The following is a 17804-nucleotide window of genomic DNA, read 5'->3' as shown; positions in this document are numbered from 1 at the left end:
CAAGCCCCACACATCAACTCCTGCTTTCAAACCATCAGTAGAAGCACACTTGTAGGGGCAAAGAGGTTGTGACCTCAAATGCCATAATCTGACACTTCCCTGAGAAATATTTATGGTTGAAATGGAGCTGCCAACCAAAGCCAGCAGAGCTGGCATCGTGCTGCTCACAAAGGAGACAGGAGAGAAGGAAGGACAAATGCACTGAAAACCACACAGAGAAACAGAGCACATGGGTTGGCCTTCCTCACCTTTGGGGTATATGGGAATATGGTCTTGCCCTTCCAGCCACCCTCCCAGACACCTCCCCCTTCTTGCTGAGGGGTGAGTGGGCACAGCAAGGTCTGGTTTGTTACCAGGAGATAACATTCAGGATAACATTCAGTAACCTAGGAACTCCCCAGGAAGCAGGAGGATGTGCTCTCAAGCCCAGGTATGTGCTAAGGGTTTGCCTAGAGTACCTTTCAGTGTGGAGTAACTTACTTGAAGTTTTCCCTTCCTGCGGGTAACACCACACAAAAGCAGCTGGCATGGATGGGTTGATGCCTTCTAACATCCTTCCTCACCACACAATTGTGCAACCAACTCCTGCCTTACTGCCATTTTGCTTTTGATAGCAGATCTGTCCTCTATCCACCTACCAAAGAAGCATTAAGCATTCATTAACAGAAGCTCTGGTGAAAAGGGTGCCTCTTATTCCACAGAGCTTACAAGAAATGAACATTCAGGACAGAAAACCTCTTTAGACACTGCTCTCACCAATCAGAAACCAGTGAAGCATTACGGCCCCAGGCTTTGCAGTGACTACACCAGCAGTGCCACTTGAGTGACACTCACTGTCACAACTCAGCTGGTTTCCAAGGCACATTAGCACACGAACCACATGTACAACGATTCCCACTTGGCGTGTTTTGGAACTAAGTTTATTAAAAGGGGAATAATCTTATGTTGTCTTTCTCCCTTTCATCTCTCCTCTGTGTCCATGAAGCATTCCAGGCTAAAAATCACCACAGAGTAAACAGCTTGTACAGTGCTACTTCAGTATTACACAGACCAAGGGCATTATTACTTTACCCAGTAGCAGCACATACCCAGAACTGTAGGATTACACCTGAAAAAACGCAGCTGAAAATTGGCCAAGTCCACAAGCTGCTTCTAGAGGGTCCAATTTACAGCATTCCCATAGTGTTCACATTTTCAACATATAGATTTCTGCAGGAATGTTTATTATTCTACACTTTTCTTCTTCAAAAGTACACTCAGCAGTCTGAGAGCCTATGATTGAAGTTCACCTGTATATTTTATGCTTAAGCACCACTTTTTTTAAACAGCCACCTGTCTTCCAAAGGGCAACTCTTACCTTTTTCCACAATAGATAGTGAAGACTTTGAAACAAGTTAAGAAAAAACACAGAAGGGACCAAGAAACCTGTGCAAATGATACAACAAGCCTTGCTTTTCTGCACCCACAGGTAACTTAGCTTCACATTGCTCCTTTCAGGCTGCAAACAGCAGATAACTTATCTCATGATATTCCTTGGACATGTAATTCAGCAGTAATAAAATCACTCTTTGCTTGCATGCAGGGAGCTAAAAAAGCTTTACTACTTTCATTTCTGCAGAACAGGGGAGGGAGGGAAGGAAGGGAAGGGAAGGGAAGGGAAGGAAGACATAATCCATTCCAAAGATCCTTTCAAATGGCTACCACGACCAGCCTCCTTATCCCCAGTTCCTGAGGTAAGGAGACTGGGACCAAATGGGATGTTTAGGGGAGTGCACTGAAGACATCTGACAATATTTTTGTCAGTCACATCAACTCCTCACTTCAAAAGGCAAGAGGTCTAATTTTCTTCCTCCTACCAGGCACAGAATCACAGCCCGGAGTAAATTACATGTTTCAATGGCTACTCAAAGTGCACTGGAGTTGCTTTTCCCACGTGCTGCCTAGGAAGTCTGAGGTCAGTGTGAAACCTTTCCTTACCCCTAAGAGAATTTTCTGATCAAACCCTGAGCAAAGCACCCCACATAAATAAAAATATAGCAGGGTGGCCTGACAATAACCTGTCAAGCACCCTGACTGACAGCAGCCAAATACTGCAGGAGGAGAGGTACCAGAGCTTCTATGCGGACAGCGGTAACTCACTTAAAAAGCAAACCCTTCCGGCAAGAATAGGAATGATTTAAAGCCACAAGTACAAACCACCCTTCCAGATTTGGATAAGCTCATCCCATTTCTAAACAGCCGTCCGTCTTTGGCACCATCTCACATTTTATGGTGCAGTTTTACTAACTTACGTTTAGCAAAATTAAAAACAAAACAAACCCAAAACACCCCACGGAGCAACTTTTCCTAACACCTCTACGGAAGGGAACAAGAATGCCACCTGGTGGAAACAACAGGGAAAAAAAATCTGGGAAAGAAATTCCACAAGCAAAGAAACACCCGTGTTTAAACAGCCAGTTAAAAGACGCATGGATATTTAGGCTGGTCTCCAGTTTGTATCGAAGAACCATGCTGAAAGGAAACAAGGTAAGCAAAATAAGAATGCCCAGCCATTGCCAGAGACTGAATTAAATTAGAATCATAGAATCCCAGACTGGTTTGGGTTGGAAGGGACCTTAAAAGATCATTCAGTTCCAACCCCCCCTGCATGGGCAGGGACACCTCCCACCAGCCCAGGCTGCTCCAAGCCCCATCCAACCTGCCCTTCAACACTGCCAGGGATGGGGCAGCCACAGCTTCCCTGGGCAACCTGTTCCAGTGCCTCACCACCCAAGAATGGTAAGCTTACACTACAAGCATCCTCAAGGCTGGCTGTGAATAATAGTTGGTGTTTTGGTTTTAATCTGTTTGAGCCACACCAACCAGCTTCAAAAAAAGCCAGAAAGCTAACTGCAAAATGTGGAGGCTTCTGATGTGTTGAAGACCTCAAACCCCAACAAGAGTTCAACTCATTTAGAGGGAATTTTGCTAAGACAGCTCCATTTCAATTAAAGAGGCTTTGTTTCCAAGATTTTCCACCAAATCTAAGTGGCATGCATAGCTACTAAGCCCCCTCAACACAAACCCACCCACTTTCCCCAAGTGGTTACCCACCAGCCCACCAAGAAGTGGCTCTGTGATTGAAAATACACAAGAAAGTGACAGCTACACTTCGTAGCTTCATTCAGGTTTCACCCCAAAACATTTTGAAGCACAATTCTTTTCCAGGACAGTGCAAACAAACCACTAACTCACTGGATTCTCCAAAGGGCATCATATCAAGGTGAAATAGTTGCAAGACAAAGTGCACAGAACACATCCAATTTTTCCTTAGAAAAAACTCACCTATTACCATTTGTCAGCAAAATTAACCTGCATTCAGAGGCTCAAAGGAGCAGAGCAGCCATCCTCTATACACTCCTTCAGCATGCAGATTAAATGAAAATGAAGTGAGATACCAGAAGCATCACACAGGCCTTCCTGCCACCAACTCAAAAGAACAGGCTCTCTGGCTGTGCAGAAAAACAGAAGGATAAATAAAATCTAGTTTCCTTCATTGGTGAGTTATACAGCAGCTCTCCATAAGTAACTGCATGAGTTGCTCTGTGGGGTGATGGAGCCAAAACAAAAGCACTAACATCCTACCATTTCAGCAGAGGAAAAAGCTCAGCATGATGGATGTAACAGGGGCCAGTCTTCTGGCTGCAACTGTGGAAATGGGATGGCAGTACTGCAGAAGTTACAGAAATATTTTTATTAAAGAACTATTACATCCAAAGCAAATAAAAAAAACCCCAACACACAAATCAAGGAGCTTTCAGATGCCAACAAAAGGAATTTAAGATGTCTTCCACCTTGACAACAGACTCCTGTTGTGACAGTGCTTCTTGTTACACAGAATTTACAAGTGAAATTCACAAGGTACATTTATTTTTTTTAATTTCCTTTCATAAAATATTATTTGAATTCCACCATCAGGTACTAACAGATTCTTGGGCATGTTTTTCTTCATCATCATCCTCATCTGCATTTTTTTCTTCTTCTACTTTCTCCACCTGAGGTAGAAGTCCATCACGTTTCAGTAGCAAACCTTCACTGGTTGAAGATCTAATAACCAACTTCTGCACCAGAGGACCTAGAAAACAAAGAACATAACCAATGTGATCACCCTCCTGTCTCCAAGGCTGGTTTATCCTAGTACTAATCCATACTGTGTCAAGCACATGACCAGAACCAGAGTTTTCTGCTTCTATTTTACTTATATTTCAAGTCAACCAACCCCTTATGCCTTTTATTTGGGCTGAAATGCTTCTAAAGGCATGTATGTGTACTTGGCTTTTTACAGTCTGTTCTCAGCACAGCAGTTCCTATGAACAGCATCACTGAAGAGATGCAAGATTATTCCTTCTGCAGACATGAAGCCAAAATCAATGCAAGAAGTTGTTTTCTTATCTTAAACAAGGCTGTTCTCCCATAAAATGATGTTCATAAGTCACCACTTCCACTCCAGCTCAGCAGATGAGATTTGTTTCAAGCTCACTTCATTATGTCAAGGAGCAGAAGGCATATTAGTTATTCACACTCTTTGTTAGAACAGCAAGCACAACCCCCTGAACAACATGCTGAATTCACATCTTTACTCCTTTGTAACCTGATCCTTTTGCTAAGAATCACAATAAAATAAAAAGTACTAACAGCTTTTCCCTTGGAGCAGCAGAAATGTTAAAAATACCTTGGTAACAGGGTAAAAAAAAAAAGGGTATGTACTTTCAAACCAGGTAGCTAACATGAGTCTAGATGTTAACTGAAGGATAAGTTTTAACTAAGGCAACTGCAGGTAGATTCTGGATTCAGATTCCTCACTGGGTAGTGTCAGTAGGGTAAAACCAAGGCACAGAGATGCTAAAGACCTCCATGTCTCAAGGATTTCCTTCCAGGGCTTTAATCTATTTAAGTTACTAAAGCATCAAGGCTGCATGTTTTGTCCAACATCTTGCTCCTTTCCTCCCATGGACACTTAGGCAGTGCTGCAGTGCAACCAGAGCTCACATCAGGAAGAGCAGACTCTATTCATGCCCTTCCAGGCTGCCAAGTTCTTAGGTCTTGGTTTATCGAGTTGCCCCACAGCCCCCTCCTCCTCCTCCTGCCCCAAGGCAGACCAAGCAGCAGGGACATTTACTGACACCCCAATAAAGAGCACTCATTCTTTCATTATGTTTGCTGCACCTTCAACTACCACAGCAGAAGAACAGCTACTCACCATAAGTTGGTGGCTTGAATGTGCAGATATCTTGGATAACTGTTTTTAGGTTGGCAATTATCTGCTCAGTGGGCATATCCAGCTGAAAAAGAAGAATGCAGAGTTAGCCAGAATGACACTTAAAGCCTAGATTGAGAAATCTGAATTTATTCTACATTTTTATACCATTTGTTTCCCTGTGTTCCCTGCTAAGGAATTACAAATCCCATTAGCAGCCTTATCCCAAATTACTCAGAAAGAAGCATTTTATCCATGATTATGCGCTCATCATTATTCTCCATATTTCTACTCATGACACAAATTCCTACAGCTCCCTAAACATGTAGCCTTAAAGAGGTAAAAAGTCTTAAAAAAAATCCAAAATACTTGTAGAAGGCTTTTTGCAAAAATCATATTAAAGTATTTGAGGAAAGGAGCTTCAAAAAGTAGTTGTCAAAGACCACAAACCAGATGAGCTCAAAACCCATAAGCATGTCAAACTGAAGGCACTAAGCACAGTACCAACTTAATAATTTAAAAAGTTTATTTCCCTTTTCTTTCCTGGTTTAACACCTTACATGGAACTTCTACTTTTTACATGAAGTACATGGAAGCACTGAGCTCTAAAACATACCAGTTCTGTGCCTACCCTTTTTACACACCCCAGTTCCCATCTCTGGGACCTTCCAACAAAAACTGGGGACTGATGGCTGCTCGTTCTGCCCAATGCCCTCATCTAACAGAGCACTTCACTGCATGCACCTCCCTTCAGACACGTGTGATCCTCACTGGATCAATCACAGAGGCTTGGAAATGAACCAACACTGCTGCCAAAAAATTCCTACCTCCAGCCTCCCTCATGCCCTAGTCACCTCATACCATGACTGCTATTCACCTCATCTTTAAGAAGGTACAGCTCAGGATCAAGAAACATGTGAAGACCCCCACATGAAAGCCAGGACTGACCTCTCCTCTCAGTTCCTGGAGAGCTTAACAGGCATTTTTCAGCCTTCATGTTCAGTTGCTGTAATGCACTGCTATGCTGTTTTTAACTTGCTATCTGGGCTCACCCATATCACCCACAGAGCTTTATCCAGATGAAAAATCAAGTTATTTTTCTAGACGTTTCAGCTATGGAACTAAGAAAAAAAAATAGCATTTATTCTCACAGAATTAACTCCATCTTATGGGAAAAAGACAAGTATCACAGGGGTCTCCTCTTCCTTTTATTAGTATCTCACTTATCTGTAAATGTATGCATTACTTAGCAATACAAATACTGTCCTACTTGACTATCTCCTCCCAGATGTGGTCCATTAATCTCTCTTTATGCTCTTCTGGCAGACTGACAATGCAAAGGCAGTCTCTCTGTTACACAGGCCAGAAGACGTTTGTCTTGATCATTGTTAGGCTGATTGCAACGTGCTTAATCACTCATAAGTGAGAAGATGTAAAAGTGTGTTTGCTAGAGCTGAGCATTTAACTTGGCTGCCAGGCTCACCATGCCGTGTGGAATTCAAAATAAAGGAATACTCATTTAAACTAAACAATTAATTGGGAATAATGACTTAGAAACTACACTCCAAAGGAAGGTTCCAACAGCATTTGCTTCCAAACCTCCCCCCGAGTTCAGGCTTTACATGAACCTTCAGCTGTCCAGTTTCAGTGAGCTACTTGGCACTCATCATCTGCAACACAGTCTAGAAGCATCCCTAAGAGGCAGCATTTGCTGCTCTAAACAAACTACAGCTTCTTACAGAGATCTGGAACTACAACACATTATGAGACAAGACCCATTTTAAAGAATGAGGATGTTAGTTAATATTCTGTATTTGTTAAGACAGGAAAATAGGACAGAGTGATTTGCCTTCAGTCAGGCAACATGACACATCCCAAAAGACCACAGACCATGATGTGCTTGGGATGCCAACAGCTCCATAATGGAGACAGGTAATGCTCAGAGGGTTCCAATTACTTCAAAATAGCTTCCACATCCAAATAAATATTTCAGCTTTCAAACAAAGTATTCCACAGTAAATCCTTGTGTATACACAGTCACTGTGGATCAGCACTTGGCTATTTAGATTAATCCCAAGGCTCACCAAACTGACAAAAGTACTCTGCTCCAGACCTCCAAGGCTGTGCAAGCACTTCTGTTCATACCGGTTACAGTAAGAGCCAAGTATCTCCAAGTCCTGAGCCCTCCTGAAAAATAACTATGCCTGCAGAGCAACTGTAAATCAATTTCTAGTCCACTTTGAATATAATCACAAAGTACCTTAGAATATGTCAGTATAGACTACAATCAGAACACAAAAATTAAATATTACCTATCTTACTGTCTGAAGTTTAGGATACTTCTCTTTAGAGCAGCACATGGTGTTGTTAAAAGGTCTGGTCTTCTAGGGGGTCTTTAGAAGATTGCAAAAGGATACACAGAGGAGCCACTTGGCCATTTGCTGGCTAAATATATCAGTGAAAACCAAAAAGATGTCTTGCTGTTAAAACATTAGCTTTAAACACAGAACTTCTTTTCTAAAGTGTATTTAGACAACTGTATTGAGAGATCACACTGAATCTGTACTGCAGACTTAATTACCAGGTGATTCAACCATGATACAGCTGCAGGGAATGGCAGTCATGGCAGAGCAGAAACACTTGCTCCAAGATGAGAAATGATTAACACCAAATGATTAACACTCTGCAAAACAAGGCAAGCCTTTCCATGCAGGATTTCCAACAGAGAACAGCTCCAATAGGCAACAAAAAGCAAGTGCTACAATCCCTGTGCTTTTTGCATTCCCCTCATCCCAAATAAACATATTTCAACTCTCAAGCATTTGAAGCAACAAGACTTAACACCTCTCCCTAAATTTGGGGATCTTTTTGCCCCCTCCTTTAAGGATTTCAACGCTAAGGATCCACTAGTCTTTTTTACCCTTTTCCAAAGGAGACTGACACTTCGATCACATTCACAGCCAAGGGAGATAGATGCTACTTCTGGCACAAACTGGCATTTCTGTTCCCTGCCTTAACTCTCATTTCCATGCACCTGCATATTCTGTGTACCAACTCAGAGAGGTGTCTGGCTCAGCACACAACTCTCCATACTTCTAACCTTGAGAATTAAACAGGGCGCGTGTCCCTTACCAGAAAATACATTCTTCCCAACAAACCTTCAAGTCTCACCTCCTGAAACCATCTCACTCTTCTCCACAGAACCCTTTAGCAGGCAGCTCTCTGCAGAGATTGGAAGATTAACTAGAAATTCCTTGCTGGTGACACATCTGGATTCCGATTTTTCTAGAGACAGCTCCAATTTGGGAAAAAGAATATTTGTAATGATTGACAACACATCTGGACTCAAGAAATGTCAAAACTCATAAAAATATTACTTTCATCTGCTCTTTGTAGATAGTTGATTCTGAGGGAGATACTCGGAGTGTCCTCATTTGTCTTCTCTTCTGCTTAACCTCCACTTCTTCAAAGAACATTTTCCACTCTCAGTTCCACAACTTTGAGTCTACAAATTAAAACTTAACTGCTGTCAACTTCTGGGCTTTTCAAACACATCTCAACTACTCTGAGGAAAAACACCACCCAGGCTGCTGACTAAGGTGGAAGCACAGCATTTACATCAAGCCACTGCCATAATTGAACTAACAGGCAACATGAGACAGAAGCACTTCAGGGAAAACATCTTTGTGAAACTCCACTTTGGCAGACTCCCAGAAACATCTCCACTGCTGTCTGGAACACAGCAATAGATCTTGATGCTTCTGTGTAAGTTATACATTATTTTTTCACTGAAAAGATTTAAATTTAAAAAGCTCTCGGCATGGTGAGCAGATAGGAATAACCACCCAAGGCTCACCCAGCCCTGCCTGCACTCTGTTTCCCTCCAAAGAAAACAGTGGGGAAACTAGGTCAGGTGAAGAGGATAGTAGCTAGGGAGGGTGGAGACACTTGACACAAGCTGTAACCACTGAGTCATCCCTCTGCACACAACCCAACACCCAGCAGTGTGACAGAGTGTGACCCCATCTGCACAGCAGCAGAGTCACCTCTGCCACCCCTGTGACACCAATGCATCCCATGTGGGCCCTCAGCAGACCCTCGCTGTCCTGTTCCTGACCCAAAAAGCTCACTCACAAGAGCCTACTTGTTGGCTTGGACAGAGTGACATCTCTGGCTGCACCACACCTGATGTGCCACCAAACGGTGGGGCTGAGTTGCCAAGGGGCAGAACCTGAGCTCACGGGTGACACCAACACCTGATGGCAGTCACAGGAGGTGGGTTTCATTTCAGAAACTCTGCCACAGCTGCAGGATGCTGCGCTAGGCAGAACCAACCGCAACCATCACTAATGCTTGGCAGGACAGGGCTCTTCATTCACAGAATTGTCAGGGCTGGAAGGGACCTCTAGAGATCACCTAGTCTAACTCCCCTGCTAAAGCAGGATCCCCTAGAGCACATCCCACAGGGCTGCATCCAGGGGGGTTAGGAATGGCTCCAGAGAAGGGGACTCTACACCCTCCTTGGACAGCCTGTCCCAGTGCTTTTTTCACCTTTATTAAAATCCTGATTTGTCTTCTTTACTATACAAGGAAAAACTCTACAGTAAGTTTATTTTCCAGGTATTTTTTAAGCTGATCTACGGTATAAAATGATTCAAGTTTAAACAGTCCATAGCAAAAACTGAAAAATACAGTCACAAGACTGAAAACCAAGACTGATCTATGAATTCAAGGCATCTCACACTGTCCATTAAACCTACAAACAGCTCAAGATGCTTCTGGCCTGTATCAAAGTGCAATATGTAACACATTCGGTAGAACAGTCCCCAGAACCTCAGTTTTAAGTACCACATAGATGAGCAAGCCCTTGAAATTCACATGCACAAATGAGAGCAACTAGCCAGAAATCATAAACCTGCTTATCTGCAACACAGGCAAAGCTTCAGGGGTGAGATACCTTGTACATTTTCCTTTCCACCCAGTCACAGGATTATTGAGGCTGGAAAAGATCTCCGAGATCATCAAGCCCAGCCTATTACCTAACACCACCACATCAGCTACACCACAGCACTAAGCGCCACATCCAGTCTTTCCTTAAACACCTCCAGGGATTTCATATATTCCATAGCAGTTAAAAGGAAAACTAAAAATCATGCAGAAAATTAATTTAAAATCATTAAGGCAAATATATTAAGTGCCTAAAACCCCCCCTCTTTTATATAACCCACTTTCTTGTATGACAGCAAAGCCCAAATTAATATTTCAGGTGTAATGCAAACAATTCTTGCTTTTTGCTTCACTCCAGGACTAAAATTATCAGAATTAAAGGAGTCTTTAATTATTAAATCAAAACAAACACTTTCTGATCCACCTGTGCACACTGACCACGCACTTACAATTCATGCTTTATTTACCTAAAAGAAATTAAAATAACCTCTCTTTTACTCACAGATCAGTGCTGGGGAAGGCAGGAGGAAAGGGAAGCCTGCATTGAGATGTCAACTGACAGGGAGATTGCAAGGAATAGTACCTTTTTCCTCCTATTTCTTTCATTATTGCCATTCCTTGCCAATCTAGTGGCAAATACAGATCCCATTCTTGACATCCTTAGCATCAGGAATGCCTTGTTCTCAGCCTTAGCAGAGCCATCTTCTGTGACCACACATCAACCATGTACAGGGCTCACATCAGCTGAAGATGTCACACAGCAAAGAGTAAGGGTTCCGTTTACTACACAGGTCAGCTGAAGAATATGGTTAAAAATCTTGGGCACACAGAGATTTAAACCATGTTTTTCCTCCTCTTTTAACACTAATTTCAGGTTTGATCACCAAAGAAAACTCTACATACAACTTACTCTTGCTATTCTTGTCTTGATTACACGCTCGTCTTCTACCACATACTCAAGACCTTCTCTGAAGAGTTGCAGCATTTTGGGAATATCATGGCCCAGTGAATCTAATTAAAAAAAAAAAGGGGGGGGGGGGGTTAGGGGTAAGAAAGTTGTCTGAGTAATGCTTAAGTGTGATATTAGTAAGGAGAGAATTCAAGCTTTCCATTAAGGCAGTTAAACTCCAGTCATTAAATAGACCCCTGACACATCACTAAAATAAAGTCGGCCAGCAAGGGAGGACAAAAGTATTGAGAGACTGATGTTTGTTGCTGTGAAAACCTGACCTGAAGAGGAAATGTCTTGAGCATCATGAAATGAGAGTCCACACAGGCAGGGGAGGAAGGCTGTGTTAAGGAAAAGCACAACTAATTCCTTTGTTGAGTAGTAAAGAACAGGCAGACGGAGCAGGAGCACTCAGGAAGCTGGGATCCAAACAACTGCCCAACAGTCTGACAACACAACTGTCTCAAGGAATATATATTTTAAGTTGTTTCTATGATTGGCTATTTTTCTGGGTTATTTTTCATGGTTCATCATGACTAATAAGCATAGGGACAACTAGTAGGCAAACTTACCCTGATTCTAGTCTCACATTTGCTTGTTGCATGAGACAAGCACAGTTACTAATCTAAAACTACTCTTATCTAGTACAAAACAAGTGGTTCAATCACTAATACTCAATGTAATTATACACCCTTATCAACGAGTTCCTGTGTCACCTTCAGTTTCAAATCTTGTTCAGTACTTGACATTTGTAAGAAAGAATTGCTTCTTACTTCTTCTTGTGTTTGGGTATTTTCGTTTTAGTTTGTTCCTCAACGGTATCAGCTTAGGCATTATTGCAGGGACAGCTACATAAAAGTCAGCTTGGATTTCATCTTCCAGAATCTGCCATGAAAACAATTAAATATATTTAGGAATACAATCAATTACCTCGGTACACAAGCTGACCTACAAGCATGTCCAAGCCCAAAAACCCATCTCTCACTTCAGGCCTGAAGTTAGTGGCCAGAAGGTTTCTTGCTCCCTTCCCCTCAGTCCCTGCTTAGTTTGGATATTTATAAAAGTCTTAAATAAAAATAAATACCCATTTGATTAGTTCAACTCCTCCCACGATAGCAGCTCCATTCTCTCGAGCTATTTCAGCTTCTTGCTCATTCTGCTGAGGGAAAGAAAGATAAATCTCTACCAGCAATTAGTCTCTATCAACAGCACTGGATAGGTGACTTATCTTGGACAACTGGGTGTAAAAACAGGCTATTGAGAGGTTAAGAGGGAAATAATGGTTGAAGGCAATCAAGGACCAAAAGCTGCTGGTGGTGATTTCATGAGAGCAGCCTATATCAAATGATGTCAGGTCCCAGTATGAAGTGACAGTCAGGTCTTCAGTTGACTTCCAAGGGAGAAGAGAAAAGCCACCCCACTTGCTGGGGAGCTCTATCAAAAGCCCTCTCCCTCCCACCTCCTCTGGAAACTACTATGAACCATACATCTCACTCTGAAAGCTTAAAAGCAGAGCACAGAACATGCTCCTAAAACCCACTGTAAAATAAGGCTATTCAACTTGAGAAAGCACTATTAAACTTTGGCCTCCAAGGGCGTTTAGAAGGTCATCTCATCTGTTCTCCGCCAGGTTAACACTGAAATGTGGAAAGGTAAAAGGCATCAGTTTGGTGAAAACTTTGGCTCAAGCCCTTGATTTGTGACACAAAGCCAGACTTTTCCTCACAAGAATAAACTGAGCAGTTCCACACTTCCCTCCAAAAGCACCAGCTGGACCTTTTTCCAAATATGGACCTTTGCAAGGGATGGGATCTCTTCTCCCATAGGAACCTGTGAGGTGCTTCTTGATACACTAAGATGCTGCTGAAGACACATCTCAGAGTTCTGTGTATCAGCCATAGAACCTTCTCTACAGAAAGCACAGAACTTGCATGGGAATTGGCTGTGTTGTAAGAGTTTGCTAGATACATAAAAGGTATAAAGGAAATAAATCAGGCTCACCCACCTCTGTGAAAACCAGGACCTTATTTGTTTCATCTGCAAAGCGGTGTGGGAGAAGAACAGTGCTTGAAAATGGATCCACTTTTTTCTAGCAGGTAAAGAAATAAAAATATTAAAGCCAAACCAATAATCCTGACTTCAGGGCCAACAACACAATCACATGAAGCTGGTCCCCTGAAGGGCAATCTTGCACACAGTTTCCTTGCACAGAGGTCATCACAAGGGTATGTTTTGATTGCTTTTTTGTGCCTGGTACATACCCAAACCTAAGCTTAAGAGCCATGAATTGATCATGCTGCAAGTTGCCCAAGAGAACAGGCCTGGGATCAGGAACTCCAGTGATGGATTACAACCAGGCTCAGCTGCAGTCAGTACCAAACACTGGGGTGCTGCAGCTCATCTACGTGATGTTTCTGAGGCATTGGCCAAGGCAAATCAGCAGAAAGGAACATGCCTCTCACCAAACCTTAACGATACCACAGATCTTCTAAGAGCAGGAGCAAAGGCTCCGCACTTCTTGAAGAGTGAACTTACTTTCTAGCTATAAGGGACTGTACTTTTTAGTTAAACATGCAAAGAAGCCAACTCTTAAGTGGGCTGTTTTCTACTTATGGGGGAAGCAGAAGGAGTTTTAGGGAAAGACACCTTTAAATTCAATTAATCACAGGCAAACAAGCAATAACGTACTTTCAATGAACACAACTTTTTTTTAAAAAAAGTAAAGAACAAACAAGGTGAAGGAGAGAAGCAGGAAGAAGCTTCTCTTTATGCTTCTCCCTGTAACAATCATCCCAAAACTAAACAGTCCCAACTGATTTTGGTAACACATCTTCAAGTGGAAAGCCCAAACAGATGCAAAGCCTAGTTTGAACAGTTCTGTCCAGACAGGAGTTTTAGTCACAGAACAGCTTGTTTTCCAGATCCTCAACGGTCCTATCTTCACCTCAGGAAGGTGAGGGGTGTTAATAATTAAACATGTATGAAGGCACAAAGACAGCTGCAAAAGAACACACTGTTCTGACAACCAGAGAAGCTGCAGGAGGCAGCTGGGCCAGCCAACAGCAGCATCCACTCTGCACTCAAAACACAACCCTCCCACGTTAAAAACCCAAAAAACCCCAACAAAATGTGCTCCCAACCTACCTTCTTCTCTAGTGCCATGTCTAGGAAGACATTAATATAGACATACTGTCTGGGGTGAGTGAAGTCCAGCACCTGGAACTTCTTCAGCATAGCCACAGCCTGTTCCACACCATAGGAGGGCCTCTTATACAGCCAGGTCAAGTACACGTCATCCACGGGCTTGTTCAGCAGCGGCCGCCTCCCAGTCCCTGCCTTCTTCTTTGTGTCTTCCTGCCTGGTCCTTCGAGACCCTTTCTTGGCAGTTCTAAGACAAAAAAACAAGCAAACAAAAAAACCCAGTGTTAGAACACCAACTGAAGAGTCTGGCACATGTCCCAAAAGCAAAAAAAAAAAAAAAAAAAAAGTCACAGAATTGTCAGGGTTGGAAGGGATCTCTGGGGATCATCCAGGCCAATTCCTCTGCTAAACAGAATCATCCTGGTTGGAAGGGACCTTGGAGATCATCAAAAGCAGGATGGGCCACAGCACGTCCCACAGGGCTGCAGCCAGGGGGTTTGGAATGGCTCCAGAGAAGGGGACTCCACACCCTCCCTGGGCAGCCTGTCCCAGGGCTCTGTCACCCTCACAGCAAACAAGTTTCTCCTCATCTTTCAATGGCACATCCCATGTTCCAGCTTGTGCCCGTTGCCCCTCGTCCTGTCCCCGGGCACTGCTGAGCAGAGTCTGGCTCCATCCTCCCTGTACCCACCCTGAGATACTTACAGGCATTGATAAGCCCCTCAGCCTTCTCCTCTCCAGGCTGAGCAGTCACAGCTCTCTCAGCCTTTCCTCATCAGGGAGATGCTCCAACCCCCCAGTGATCTTTGTTGCCCTCCCCTGGACTCTCTCCAGTAGTTCCTTGTCTTTCTTGAACTGGGGAGCCCAGGACTGGACCCAGTTCTCCAGCTGTGGCCTCCCCAGGGCAGAGTAGAGGGGCAGGATGAGCTCTGTGGACCTACTGGCCACACTCTTCCTCATGCACCCCAGGATTCCATTGGCCTTCTTGGCCACAAGGGCACTTTGCTGGCTCACAGATCACTGACTATCTACAACAGTCAGTACTGTCCTGTTCCACTTATGAAGTAACAATTGTTAACAAGGAAAGTACTATACAAAGATGAAGAGAATCTGCAGAAATTCACCCTGCTTAGTTGTTTTACATGGCCAAGACAGAATTTAAGTGTTCAGAAAACAAAAGCTGAAGGCAATTAAGGTCCTCAAACCACAAAGCCATCTGCAGGGTTTCCCTTCCCCTTACAGTGGGCCCATGGCAGTCCCACCTTTCAAACCACATTTCTCCTCCCATTCCTGGATCATTGTGCAGTCCCAATCCTTATTCTCCTACTTATTTCTAAAGGCTCCGAAATGAGGGGACAAAAATATTTAAGCAATAGCTAGATACTCTGTTCCTCTACTCAAGTGTACTGAGTCTGCAGCATTTCAGAGGAGCAGCACCCTGCACTGCTCTGTACTCAGAGGTAGTTTTTACTTCTCCCACTCACATTGCAACATTAGACTTAAAGAGACAATAAACAATAAACCCTAAATTGAAGCAAGAAGAGGAAGTTTTGGAAATTGATTCCATAAGCTCGACACCTTTCATTCTGACAGCACTCTGTCCAAAGCCACGCCCTCCAAAAGCAGGCATCAAAAATAGTTAAGGACCTCTTAACTGCTACGTGGATTATTATAGGAGTAACAGAAAACACCCTCTGCAAGTCCAGCTCGGGTCTTCTCACTCCAGGCTGTCTCTCTAGACCCCGGCAGCTCGTGTCACGCTACCAGGGCCAGCTGGGCTGTTGGACCGACACTGCAGAGCCCCAAAACCCCGCACCCAGGCCTCCCGAGGGATGGAAGGGGACAAGGAGACGCACTCACCGGGCAGCCGCAGCCAGGGGCCGGGAGGGCGGCGGGGCGCCGGGCAAGGCGGGGAAGAGGCGCAGGCGGAGCCCGGGAAAGACCGACCCGCGGCCGGCGGCCAGAGCTGCGAGGGAAAAAGCAAACACGGCCTCAGACAAGACGCCCCAACCTCCCTCCCTTCCCTTCGGGGCAGGCCCCACCGCCTCTCGGGGCCGCCCGCTGCCCCCCGCCGCGACCACCCGCCGGCTGGAGACCCCGAACTCTCCCCTCCCGGGCGGGGGAAACCGGGAGTGACGGCGGAACCCCCCCCCCACCACCGCCGCCTTTCACCTGTCCGCAAGTAGCGGACCCAGGCGGGCAGCGCCGGGCCGCGGAGCGCCATGCTGCGGTGCAGCGCGGAAAGGCTTCCCCCCGCCGCCGGCAGGGAAGGTTCCGCTCGCTCTTCCTTCCCGCCCGCTCTTCCCGGGGCCTGAGCCAAAGCCGCCGGGGTGGCTGCTGATCCAGCCTGAAGGGTTGTCCCCCTGTGAGTTTAAACTGCCTCCCTTTCCCCTCGCCCGCCCAGGAGGTCGCGCCTGCGGCTGAGCAACCCATCCGCCCTGTGATACATCGCAGGGGGTTGGTTAGTCCGTTCAACAGAAGTACAGCCTCATAAAAATGTCCTAAAATACTGCATTTGCTATACAAACTGTCAGTCAGCTCTGCCAAGCATCCCGCAGGTTGTGACAACATCAAGTCTTCTAAGAACCTGTGGCACCTACAGACACACTCGTGTGGATTCTGACCCACCTGGGCAACCCACCAGCGGGAGCCTGGAGCCAGGACCAGGAGGAGAAACCAGGACCAAGACCACAAAGGACTAGAATCAACAAAGCCCCCCCCCAGGAGACCCTCATCATTACCAAGACAGCCAATTCCAGGAAATGAAACGACGACGTCGAAGAATTCTGGGAACTCAATTGACATGGAACTGAATGTGGTGTCCATGAGTCGGGGTGTTTCACTGACTCCTCCAAGCACTCGTGGTGGAAATATCCCCAGTGCTGCAGCAAAGAATGCCTGCTCACTAACAGCTTGTTTGCTGTTATGGGGCCTCGATCTGGGAATCCTTACCCAGCCCCACCCAGCCCCCCACTTCGGTGAGGAAGCCAGGGAGGGGTTTGGAAGCTCCGAAATGTTTGTTTCACCTACCAACCACTCGTGGAGCAGCATCCATCGAGGAGGACTTTGTTCAACCAGGTCCTCAGCTGTTCAGCTACATGCTGCAGAGTATAATCCTGCCTCTCACTACATGCACACTTGTTAAAGAGTTTACTCCACACTGACATGCTTTGCACTTGGAAACGCCCCGACTCCTGCAGTTCTATTTCCCTCCTTGCTCAGTCTGTGTCCAAGAATATTCTCTAAATTCAACCAAGTCCTTCCTGCTCAAAACTTTCAGCTCACTAGTCGGTATGTTTGGAAGCATAAATGAGTTGTAACAAAACTGATACATTTGTCCAATGTAATTACACATTTAGTGTGGCAGGAAAGGGTCAAGATGGGGAGGCCTGAGTGTGACATGAGGGGGAAAAACCTCCTCGGTTAAAAAGTCTCAGTGAGAGGAGTGAAAAAGTGTGAATTTAAAACACAGGGCTGGGGAAAGGGCTTCTTTTCGGACTGTATGTCTCCTACAGCCCTGGCAGGTGTAAC

At 44.7% G+C, this 17804-nt stretch overlaps 1 protein-coding gene across 2 annotated transcripts; it reads right to left on the bottom strand.

The window, feature by feature from the left end:
• Positions 1-3718: 3718 nt before the first annotated feature.
• MRPL1 (mitochondrial ribosomal protein L1) lies at positions 3719-17343 on the bottom strand. Of its 2 annotated transcripts, XM_051619490.1 has the most exons (10): positions 17304-17343; positions 17015-17155; positions 16134-16239; positions 14277-14520; positions 13138-13221; positions 12217-12288; positions 11906-12017; positions 11094-11194; positions 5240-5321; positions 3719-4114 (listed from the first exon to the last, which is right to left on the bottom strand). In XM_051619490.1, the coding sequence occupies exons 1-10, from the start codon at positions 17326-17328 to the stop codon at positions 3954-3956; spliced, it is 1128 nt and encodes a 375-aa protein (XP_051475450.1). In that variant the 5' UTR covers positions 17329-17343; the 3' UTR covers positions 3719-3953. The 2 variants fall into 2 exon arrangements, with proteins under 2 accessions (XP_051475450.1, XP_051475451.1); XM_051619491.1 differs by lacking the exons at positions 17015-17155; positions 17304-17343 and adding an exon at positions 16446-16522.
• Positions 17344-17804: the final 461 nt, after the last annotated feature.

The sequence above is a fragment of the Apus apus genome, chromosome 4 (genome assembly GCF_020740795.1).
Source record: "Apus apus isolate bApuApu2 chromosome 4, bApuApu2.pri.cur, whole genome shotgun sequence".
NCBI lineage: Eukaryota > Metazoa > Chordata > Aves > Apodiformes > Apodidae > Apus > Apus apus.
Note: the sequence above shows the minus strand (reverse complement) of the source record. Positions and strands in the feature narration are given on the sequence as shown.